The sequence below is a fragment of the Myotis lucifugus genome, unplaced genomic scaffold (assembly GCF_000147115.1).
Source record: "Myotis lucifugus unplaced genomic scaffold, Myoluc2.0 scaffold_60, whole genome shotgun sequence".
In the NCBI taxonomy this organism is placed as follows: domain Eukaryota; kingdom Metazoa; phylum Chordata; class Mammalia; order Chiroptera; family Vespertilionidae; genus Myotis; species Myotis lucifugus.
Window position 1 is genome coordinate 3,717,697 of NW_005871108.1, and position 12,349 is coordinate 3,730,045.

Sequence of the window (12,349 nt, forward strand, 5' to 3'; positions counted from 1 at the left end):
CTGCCTGCCTGATTGCCCCTAACCACCCTTCCCTGCCGGCCTGGTCTCCCCTAACTGCCTTTGCCTCAGCCCCCGCCACTGTGGCTTTGTCTGGAGGGATGTCCGGTCTAATTAGCATATTGCCCTTTTATTAGTATAGATAATAATAAAAGAATAATATGCTAATTAGACCAGACATCCTTCTGGATGAAGCCGTGGCAGCGGGGGCTGAAGCAGAGGCAGCCGCCATGGCGGGCAGGGGCCAAGGCAGAGACGCCCATCATCACGGGTGGGGGCCGAAGCAGAGGCAGCCACTTTGGCAGTGGGGGGTGGGGGAGGGGCCGAGGCAGCCACGGCGGTGGGGGCTGACCCCCTTAAACGAATTTCATGCATAGGGCCTCTAGTATAGGATAATTGAATGAGAAGAAAGGATAAAAAAACAGTGACTCATCTCTCTCAAAGGATTGCCTTGCATCTCCAATACTAATACCCCTGAGTCCATTTCACTGGCCTAAGTCTATTTCTCTGTACCACACAGTTCCTCCTTTATCCATCCACAAGAAAACTCACAGTCATTCATACAGTCTTTTCCATCGATTTACTTATTTTCACTTTTTGAGGCCTGATTACATTCACTGTAGTAGGGACAGACTATTATTCTCTTTTTATTCCTGATTACTAGTACCTTTGGTTGCATTATGCAAATGCCAGTACTTAAAACAAGTACTAAAAGTTTTTAAAAAACCTTTAGTAGGAAATGAAGTAAACTGTTCAAATATTTTTATTTAACATGCTTAAATTTTATATACTCTTTTTCTCTTAAAGGGAATTTATTTTTGCTGAATATTTATATGTTATATTTGGAAAATCCAACATAATTTCACATTCAGAATAACTGCTGTTGTAATTGTCCTTCCAGATACTTAAAATACTGTGTGTGTGTGTTATTTTCATAAATGGATTTTTGGAAACATACTATTCTGTTTCTGAGTTTTTTCACATAACAGTAAATTACAGACACCTTTCTCATTCATTCATACAAATTTGTCCTGCCCCCCCCTTTAAGTGTTCTGTGAGGTATGATTATAATTTTTAGTTCAGTTTCTTATTGGTAGACCCATATGTTTTCCATTTCTTATTAAGTAATGTGACGCTGATGAATAATTTGTATGGTACATGTTACATTTTTGAATACTTGATGATTTTGTAAAAGTCCCAGAAGTGGTAATTGTTCTTTCAGGGGAGCAAGAATTCAGATTAATGCCAAGTTCTTGTTTTTGCTTGTTTTTAAACTTGTTTTGTTATTGTATTGTGTTTTGGGGAGTTGAAATAAAAGTATTTTGTGAACTTCAAAGAAAATAGTTTTATTTATATATTCCCTTTAGCAGAGGAGCTGAGCATACTAGTTTTAAGTCAGACTTTTGAAAAAATACAGAGGAAATGCTAATAACTTTTTTAATAAATAAAATGTCTACCAATGAGAGTCTGCCTGTCTGGAGGTGCTCTGATTTGAAAACAAGTCTTCAATGCAGAAGGCACATGTTTGGTTTCTTTTAAAAATTTGAATTTAGGAGGAAAAACCAAGATGGCGGCATAGGTAAACACCGGAAATTGCTGCCTCACACAACCACTTCAAAAACACAACTAAAAGACAAAATGAACATCATCCAGAACCACAGGAAGGCTGGCTGAGTGGAAATTCTACAACTAGAAGGAAAGAGAAAAGCACACTGAGACTCAGAGGAGGTGCAGAAGTAAAGTGCAGAGGTACGGCGGCGCACGTGTAAAGGGCTGGCAACTGAGGACGCAGCACACGTGGAAAGGGCTGGCAACTGAGGACTCGGCTGTCTTTTTCAATCGGGAGGGAGTCTTAAGCTCCCGACTGCTCTGAACTCCAGTTTCAGGCAAGTCTCTGGGGACCCAGACTCATACGGGGAGAAACTGGACTGTCTGGCAGCAGGCAGAACTCAGAACTCGAGGGCGGCTTTCTCTCAGAGGTGCTTGCAGCGATTACCAGGACACTGAGACGCAGGGCCTCTTAGGGCAGAGCTAAGGATCAGCCATAGCTGTTTGCTCCTCCCTGTTGATTCCCTGAGACCCCGCCCCACCCAAGCTGCGGCAGAGGCTTTTGCATATGAAAGGCCTGGCCCTTTGCAATCTGAAAATTACCTAACAGACTGCAGCTGGGCCAGACAGACCCAGAACTTCCAAGAGAAGGCCCAAGGCCCCACAGCAGCTTGCATTGCTTCACAGCTGGGCCTCATCTGGGCACCTCCAAACCCCAAAGAAGAGGAATCTGCAGATCTCTCCATAGCTCCTGCTGGGTAGCCTCAGGCAGAGGCTAGATTAGCACCTCCTTAGAGATCCAAGAGCCAGTGTACCCAGTGGTCAGAGTGGGACCATCCAGATTACAGCTCCTCAGATCCATAAGGGACACACTCAGGGGGCAGACTCAGTGAGCACCAAAACCCCACTGAAGCAAGTCTTGCCCCAGAAGGGTGTTTCCAGCACAAAAGTTCTCCCACTGCAGACACAGCTGATTCTCACAGCCAATGGCCTGGAGGTCAATTCCTCCCAGTGATACCTACAACAATCAAGGCTTAACTACAACAAGACTGTGCACAAAGCCCACAAAGGGGTGCACCAAGAGTGTCCACCTCAGGTAATTGGGGAGGCTGAGCCACTGGGCCCTATAGGACACCTAGCACAGAAAGCCACTCTATCAACACAGGGAAGCAGCCAAAATGCAGAGACAAAGAAACAGGTCACAAATGACAGAAATGGAGGAAAGCAAACTACTGGATGTAGAGTTCAAAACCACACTTATAAGGTTTTTCAAGAATACTCTAGAAACCGCCGATAAAATTAGTGAGACCCTCAATAAATCTAGTGAGACCCTTGAGGTTATGAAAAAAGACCAACTAGAAATTAAGCATACACTGACTGAAATAAACAATATTATGCAGAGATCCAACAGCAGACTAGAGGATCGCAAGAATCAAGTCAAAGATTTGAAATACGAAGAAGCAAAAAACACCCAACCAGAAAAGCAAAATGAAAAAAGAATCCAAAAAGATGAAGATACTGTAAGGAGTCTCTGGGACAGCTTCAAGCGTACCAACATCTGAATTATGGGGGTGCCAGAAGAAGAGAGAGAGCAAGATATTGAAAACCTATTTGAAGAAATGATGACAGAAAACTTCCCCTACCTGGTGAAAGAAATAGACTTCCAAGTCCAGGAAGCGCAGAGAACCCCAAACAAAAGGAATCCAAAGAGGACCACACCAAGACACATCATAATTAAAATGCCAAGTGCAAAAGACAAAGAGAGAATCTTAAAAGCAGCAAGAGAAAAACAGTTAGTTACCTATAAGCGAGTACCCATACGACTGTCAGCTGATTTCTCAACAGAAACTATGCAGGCCAGAAGGAATGTCAGGAAATATTCAAAGTGATGAATAGCAAGAACCTACAACCAAGATTACTTTACCCAGCAAAACTATCATTCACAATTGAAGGTCAGATAAAGAGCTTCACAGATAAGAAAAAGCTAAAGGAGTTCATCACCACCAAACCAGTATTATATGAAATGCTGAAAGGTATCCTTTAAGAAGAGGAAGAAAAAGAAAAAGGTAAAGATACAAATTATGAACAACAAATACACATCTATCAATAAGTGAATCTAAAAATCAAGTGAATAAATAATCTGATGAACAAAATAAACTGGTGAATATAATAGAAACAGGGACATAGAAAGGGAGTGGACTGCTCAGGGGGGAAAAGGGGTGTGGGGGTGCGGGAAGAGACTGGACAAAATCGTACACTTATGGATGAGGACAGTGCGGGGGGGTGGGGTTTAAGGGCAGAGGGTGGGGTGGGAACCGGGTGGAGGGAAGCTATGGGGGGGAAAAGAGGAACAACTGTAATAATCTGAACAATAAAGATTTAATTAAAATAAGAAACTTTGAATTTAGAAGATTTGGAGAACTAATGCTAGGAGATAGGCAGAACCTATGAAGAAACCAACTTCTGAAGGAATGAGGCACTGGGGTGAGTCTTTTAAGTTGACATCGTAGGCTGATCAGAATCTGTTCAACTGGAAACATTGTAAGTTTGGTTTCTGTACCTGAGGTGACTTGCCATGAACCCTGAGTACCGAGGACCTGAGTGCCTATTCTGCAACCCAGGCTGCTGACCTTAGAGGGGAATTTAGATTTGGGGTAGTAAAGAAAGGACAGTCAAGGAGGCTGAACTTCTTTTATAAAGGAAATAATTTGGTTAATCTTTGAGAATGATCTGAGATCACAATAGTACTCTTGAAATTATACTTTGTGATTTTAAAAGGATTTATATGAGGACAGTGTCTTCTTTTAGAGGTTAACAAGGTTATTTATTTCTCTTTTCAGAACTCAACAGTAACAATTGAAGAATTCCATTGCAAGCTCCAAGAAGCTACAAACTTTCCTCTTCGTCCTTTTGTGATTCCATTCCTCAAGGTAATTTTTATGAGATAATTACTGAATGTAATTATTTATCTTAACATTTCCTCAAGATCTGCTACTGATCCCTGTTCTGTGATCTAAATTTGGGCAGCTTGCACATTTTCATATCTTTATTGTGGACTGCTAGAAAAATGTGAGTGCAGTCTGCAGGTGAGTCTTACACTTGATGAGAATTATAAAAGCCTTGAGTTGTGGTCTGTATGCAGATTCTGCTAATAACACACAGGAGCTCCTGTGAATGGACCAGAGGTATAAAGGTGGTATGGAGGCTGGGGTCTTAGCAGAAGTAACTAGACACTAAATCTTTGGGTTGTGGCCAGAGTGTGAAGAATGTGTTATCTGTAAGGAGGCTATCAGACAAAAGAGAGGCCTTTGCAGCTCAGACTCTTAACCCTAAGGCAGTAATTTTCATTTCATGGCACACATAAACTAATTACTAAAATTCTGCAGCACATCAAAAATATAATTTTTGATGATCTAACCAAGAAAATAGGTATAATTTTGGTTCATTCACAACAGACAGCTATTGTTATATTGGCTCCCGGGGTCCAGCCCCGGGGGTCCAGGGGTTCCCAAAGGTGTGGACGGAGTCGGCGAGGGAGCGTCATAAGGTCAAGCCTAATTAGGCTTAAGAGGACTGTGCCCTCTAAGCTGGGACTTGTTTGTGACTTTGCCAACAGGTCAGTCCGAGGTTTAACCCTATAGCGGCTCCCCACAATTGGCTATTGTCATTTTTTAATTTGACAATCTAAGGGACAGAGATCAGTGCCCCTGACTAAATAGTCAGGTACTGCATGTTTTAAAAATTCCTGCAGCACACTGGTTGAAAATTGCTGCCCTAAGGACAGGAGAGCATGTGGGAAAGCATTGTATCCCCAGTTTTGTATAGCTCAATTCCTCTGGAATTACTGTTCCCTGAAACATAGCTTTTGAGATTTATATGTAATATGCCCTTTAAAAAAAATCTTTATTTTGAAATAATTTCATGCTCACAGAAAAGTTACAAAATGGTACAAGAAAATTTTTTCTGTACCCTTCACTCAGACTCCCCAGATGTTAATATTTTATAATTTGGATTATTATTCTCTTTGTCTTTAGATTTATTTTTTTCCTCAGAAATGTTTGAGAATAAGCTACAGACATGATACATTGAATCGCTTTAGTATAATTATCAAATTAAGAAATTAACATTGATAAAACACTATTACTATAGACCTTATCATGTTTCATCAAATATTCCACTAATAATATTTACAGCAAAAGAAAACCTTTTTTTTAGTTTTTGGGTCACATCTTGCATTTATTTGTCATGTCTTTTTTCTTTCTTGTTAATTCTCACCTGAGGACATATTTTCCATTGATTTTTTAGAGAGAGAGAATGGGGGTAGAGAGAGAGAAACATCAACATGAGAGAGACACATCGATCTGTTGCCTCCTGCATGCACCCCTACCAGGGCTGGGGATCTAACCTGCAACCCAGGTATGTGCCCTTGACAGGGAATCAAACCCAAGACCCTTTAGTCTACTTAATCTAGAATAGCTTCTCAGTCTTTTATGATCTTGACATTGTTAAAGAGTACAAGATGGCTAATTTATAGATGTACCTCAATGTGGATCTTTCTGACACTTCCTCATGATAAGAATCATGTTATGCATTTAGGCAGTAAATAGCAGCTAAGATATAACTTCTGTCAGGAGACATAGGTGTTAATTGGTCTCATAATTGGTGATGTTGACTTTGGTCACTTGGTAAAGACTATGTCGTACTTTCCCACTGTAAAGTTATTATTTCTTCCTATTAAATAGTAATTTTTAAAAACAGATATCGCATCATTATGACTCACAGAGAAAAAATGAACCCATGTCAAAGATTTTATTTAATTCATTATTAATTAATCAGTAAGGTGTTAGAACCAGTTCAGGGGAGAACCCAAAGAATAGATACATTTAAAATCAGTATTATTGATATGAATGGGCAAACAGAGGTATAATTGACTTCGTCTACAATGGGCAAGAAAAGTTAATTGAATCTCTACTGGACATAATTTTATGCAAGTCCATAGACAATAAGTATTTTGCATTGCTATCAGTTCTCTATAATTTGCAGAGTTATGGATAGCTTAAAGGCAGTGAAAGACTATAGTCAGATATCTGTGTGCTCTAGATCAGGCATAGTTTAAATACCTGTAACCCAAATCTAGCCCACCACATGGTTTTATACAGCCTTGAAGAGACATTGTATGCATGTATGCATAATCCATGGACACAGACAATAAGGTGGTGGGGGTGGGGGTGGGGGTGGCGGTGGGGGCAGGGGCAGGCTGGAGGGGGCCAATAGGGGATAAAGGGGGACATATGTAATACTTTCAACAATAAATATTAAAATAAATTATTAATAATTTTAAAAGAATTGGTTTTACAAATGAACATTTGTAATTGATTTGGTAATAGGGAACACTATCTTTGAATCCCAATTAAGTTGTTTTCCTTAATCCATTCCTTTCCAAATACCATTCTTTTCATTAGCCTGATATTACCAAAAAACTGTACTCAATTGCTTTTATATTTTGACTTTTGTCAAGATAATATTTGGAAACTTGTTTTCCTATCTTGTATATGCATATCCACCTAATATCCTCAATTATGCCACTTAACTCACAAAGCCTAAATATCTGGCTAGTAAATATGTTCCTCTTGTCTTCTTTTGGTTTACCTTCATTTCATACAAAAATGTAATGACATCAAGAAGGTGGGTCATCTGTCCTGGCTGGTGTGACTCAGTTGGTTGGAGCATCGACCCAAACACCAAAAAGGTGGTTGGTTCGATTCCCAGTCAGGGCACATATTCTGATTGGGACACATGTGAGAGGCAACAGTTTTTTAAAAAAGTAGATGGCTCATCCTACTAAAGTACTGATACCAGTTTTTTTAAACCTTTTAAATGGGAGCCTAGGAGACATGGAGGAAAATGCAGGGGTCTCTGGCAAACAGCTTGAGTTGTAGCTCTGTTCTGACAGCATTGAAGACTCAGCCCCTCGGAGCAGTCTGTGGTGCCTTGTTCAGCCCTTTAACAGCTGTGCTAGTTCTATCTTGCTGTTTTCTGTATGTCAGAGCCAGTAGACAGTTATTTCCCCCAAGACACTGGAATCATGAAGGATTTGTGCAATTTGTGTTATTAGGGAAGAATTAGCTTTCTTTCTTTTCAGTTCATCAAAGGGTACATACATGTCACAGATGTAAAGATCTGGCATGGTATTTTTTCATTAAGTTTTTATAGTTGCTACAAGATTGAGGTTATAGAATAGACTTTTAAAGTGCCTTATATCATCAAATTCCCTATTCTTAACTGTGTTATTTTGGAAAACAGCATGAGGTAGGTTGTTATGGAAGCTTTTTGGCTAGCATTTGGGTTTTTGTCAATTTATTTATGCTTTAAACAGTCACAAATTATGGTGTCTGCTAAATTAACCCTTGGTAAAGGGATGATTAAAACTCTCTTTTCACTTGTTCATCTTTTTCCTCTAGAATAAAGACTTATGTTATGGGCGTGGTCTGAAATTTTTTTAAAAGATTTTTTATTAATTTTGAGAGAGAGAGAGAGAGAACATGAGAAATATTAATGTGTATGCCCCCACCAGGGATCAAGCCCACAATCTGGGCAGGTGCCCTGACAAGGAGTTGAACCAGTAACCCTTTGGTGAAACAGGACAATGCCCAACCAATTGAGCCACACGAGCCAGGGCTGAATTGTTTCTAAATTTGGGGGGGGGGGGATATAATTTTTTTTAAAGAAGGAATATGAGAAAAGTACCTTTATATGTGAAGGAATTAGAGTTCAATTGAAAGAGTATAGAGTTTTTTTATATGAATTGTCCACACTAAAGGTTTCCTCAGTTTGAGGGGAAGGAAAAATAATCAGTACATGATTATTGTCCTTTTACAAAATAAGGAAATGTGCCCAATGAGGGTACCACACTGAGAAATCAGTTCTGCCCCTGGGTTACCTGTGTATCCTCAGAGCCTAGTCTAAGGCTTAATTCCAGTTATTCCCAATACTCTTCAGACTGACAAGGAGAGAAAGGCTTTGGTCTTGTGTCATCTTGTTTGAGAGCCTTTTGAGGTGCTGGGCCCTATTGTGAGGGGCCCAACACAGGGAAAACTGCCTTCCCATCCCTGCCTCTTTTTTTCAAGGCCAACCTGCCCCTGCTGCAGCGAGAACTGCTGCACTGCGCTCGGGCTGCCAAGCAGACCCCATCCCAGTACCTGGCTCAGCATGAACACCTTTTGCTCAACACAAGTATTGCTTCACCTGCTGACTCTTCTGAGCTGCTCATGGAAGTGCATGGAAATGGGAAAAGGCCAAGTCCAGAAAGGTGAGCAGAGAAGAGCTTGTTCATCCTTCCTTTTTCTGGGACCACTGAGCTTCCTCTTTGCTTGTGAAAGAAAATTTTATTACTGTGGTTGTATATAGGTGTGGACTCAGAATGCTTCTCAAATCTATAGGTGTAACTTCCAGACATGAGTATTTTTTTGAAATGCTTCAGATGACTCTCTATGCCTCTGGTGAGAAACTCTGCTCTAGAGTATCCTATGTGTCCATTGTTCCAGAACCATAGAAAGAAGCTGCCTAAGATATTTTTTTCTGATATGTGAGGTTTTGTAAAAGTGTAACAATTAGTTACTAACACATGTTAATGAATCACCATTATTTTGAAGGCTGACGTTATTTTAATTAATTCTGGATATTTCAGTATGAATGTCTACCACAGTATTTTATAGTTTGTCAAAGAAGAAATATTTTAACAGCAATGGAAAATTATTGTAATTGAAGCTAAATTACTAAAAGCCCAACCAATTCACAAGTGTATTACTTATTCAGCCTTTTCCCTTCAATCTGGCGAACTATTTTCAATAACTGACCTCTACAGTAGCAAATTTCTAATCATTGTAGAACCCATAGTCCTCCATATTCTTATTATATAAGAAAATGCCATTGTCTCCTTAGTCTCTCACTTTGCTTCATGAGGTTTAGATATTTCTGCCTTATTGTGGATGAATTTGACCTTTCTTTTTATACTGGACTAAATCAGCAGTTTCCATTATCTCTCTGGCCTCTGAAGACATTTCAGTTCATGTCTTATGTCAAACCTGTCCTTATGTCTTCCTGTTTGTGAAAATGCCTAGCACATTGTAGATGCTCAAGGATATGTTTGCATGAACACTTGTTGATGGGCTCAGATATCTACTTAATTTTTGCGCAGGAGGGAAGACAACGGTTTTGAAAGAGATACAATTCCTCCTGAACCTCCTGCCAAGAGAGTGTGTACAATCAGCCCTGCTCCTCGGCACAGTCCTGCCCTCAGTGTGCCCCTTATGAATCCTGGGGGCCAGTTCCATCCTACACCTCCACCTCTTCAGCACTACACCTTAGAAGATATTGCAACTTCCCACCTATATCGTGAACCCAACAAGATGTTAGAACACCGAGAAGTTCGTGATAGACACCACAATCTTAGTAAGTGACGTAAACCTTTTTCTTTTGTTTTTTTGTCTTTCATAATCTATTTATAGGAGTTCGAAAATATATTCTTAATGGTAATTTTTTTGGGGTGGTTTTATGTCATTTTGTGGCTCCCACACTCTGTTGTGAATCATTGCCTTCGTAGCGTGCTCACAGTTTGTATGAATGTGTGTGTTTACTTGATAGAATTCTATTTACTGTATTCTTCACTCTATCCTCAAATTTAATCTCTAATTTCTAATAGGTCTAAATGGAGGCTATCAAGATGAGTTGGTAGACCACCGTTTGACAGAAAGGGAATGGGCTGATGAATGGAAACATCTTGATCATGTAAGAATCTTATGTATAATTTTCATATTTATTACTTTTAATTCTTTTTTAAAATTTTCAGATAAGTGGGGTGTTTGTTTTTTTAATTTATTGTTGACAGTATTACAGATGTCCCCCAATTTCCTGCTGTTTTCCCCCTTCCACCCAGCTCCTACCCCACCCAGGCCTTCACCACACTATCGTCTATGTCCATGGGCTATGCATATATGTTCTTCTTTTTTAATATGTTTTTATTGATTTCAGAGAGAAGAAGGGAGAGGGAGAGAGATAGAAACATCAATGATGAGAGAGAGTCATTGATCAGCTGCCTCCTACACGCCTCCTACTGAGAATCGAGCCCACAACCCAGGCATGTGCCCTGACCGGGAAGGGAATACAACTGTGACCCCTTGGTTCATGGGTCAACGCTCAACCAGTGAGCCACACAGCTGGGCTGCATATATGTTCTTTGGTCAATCTCTTCCTGTCCCCGCTATCCCCCCCCCCCCCATGCCTCTGGACCTAACTTGTTCATACTTCTAATTCTTAATATCACCAATAGTAATAGAGTATGTATGTTTCAAGACACTTAACCAGAGCCACAGTGTCTTTGCAATAAAAGCTGATTTTTCTACTGCTCCCCCAGCTAAAGAGCTAAGAGTAACTCCCAAATCTTTGTGATCACTTCAAGTCTTAACCAAGTAAAGTCAGGTAATAGAGGTTTGTGAATTCAGATCCCAGCTTTGACACTTCCTATCTTTGTTGTTTCACCATTTTCAGCCTTAATTTTTATAACTTAAAAAAAAAAATTCCATTCCTTTTTTTTTTTTAACTTGGCCATAAAAATAATGAAATCTTACCATTTGCAACAACACAGATGGACCTAGAGGGTATTATGCTAAGTGAAATAAGTCAGTCAGAGAAAGATAATACCATATGATTTCACTCATGTGGAATCTAAAAAAACAAAAACAAAAAACAAATGCACAAACAATACCTAACAGGAACAGACTACAGATACAGAGAACAAACTGAGGTTGCCAGAGAGGAGGGGTAGGAGTAGGGGATGGGTGAAAAATGTGAAGGGGATTAAGAGGTACAAACTTCCAATCTACACTAATAAAAGAGAAAGATGCAAATTGACCATACCTTCATGATGCCCACCAGCCAATAAAGAGTGAGTATGCAAATTAACCCAACAAAGATGGTGGGTTAATTTGCATACGCAGGCGCCGAGTGGCCAGGGGTGGGGTGGGATGCTTGTGTTGTTGCCAGGGCAACAACGCAGGCATTACGCACTGCCCCAGCTGCTCCGGGCCTCTGGGCAGCGTGGGAAGGGGGAAAGGCGGCTCCGGGCCGGAGGGAATGCGGTGCTGGCAGCCAGGGGAAGGAAGACCCATTCTTGCACGAATCTTCGTGCATCGGGCCTCTAGTTATAAAATAAATGTCATGTGGATGTAATGTACACCATAGGGAATATAGTCAATATTATAATAACCATGTACAGTGTCAGATGGTTACTGTACTTATCATGGTGATCCCTTTGTAAGGTATATAAATATCGAGTCATTATGTTGTATCCCTGAAACTATAATTTTTTAAAATCTATTTTTTTATTAAAACTGCGGTATTTGAATTTACAGGAGGGTTGTAATAATATGTAAGGTGCTTATCACAGGGCCTGGTATATAGGAAGTGTTAATAGATGGAGCTTCTCCAAAAACAAATGAGAATCAGAATGCAAGCCCAAGTTCTCTGTCTCGTTGTAAGAGAGGGTTTCCCTTCTCACTGAAAAGGGAAGAGAAGATATAGTACTGCATTAAAGTATATATACAGAAGCTCTTTGTCTCTTGAGTGATAAAAATTGTCTCTGAACATTATTTCTCTGATAACATTCTTAATAAATCGCCAGCTTCATCAGATACCTTGGTGTGTTTACGCAAATATATAAGGTTTCACCATAGTCTTTTTGTTTTTAAGTATTGTTTTTATTCTCATTAATTTATTTTTATTTTTTTATTGTTGACAGTATGACAGA

At 39.9% G+C, this 12,349-nt stretch overlaps 1 protein-coding gene across 3 annotated transcripts in view; it reads left to right on the forward strand.

The window, feature by feature from the left end:
* The window catches only part of CBFA2T2 (CBFA2/RUNX1 translocation partner 2), a 149,191-nt gene that overhangs the window by 121,253 nt on the left and 15,589 nt on the right, over positions 1 to 12,349 (forward strand). For all 3 annotated transcript variants that reach the window (XM_006089410.3, XM_014456473.2, XM_023754377.1), the window contains exons 4-7: positions 4,386 to 4,475; positions 8,673 to 8,854; positions 9,743 to 9,996; positions 10,247 to 10,332. In XM_006089410.3, coding sequence (XP_006089472.1) covers positions 4,386 to 4,475; positions 8,673 to 8,854; positions 9,743 to 9,996; positions 10,247 to 10,332 — 612 coding nt within the window. The remainder of the gene's footprint in view (positions 1 to 4,385; positions 4,476 to 8,672; positions 8,855 to 9,742; positions 9,997 to 10,246; positions 10,333 to 12,349) is intronic.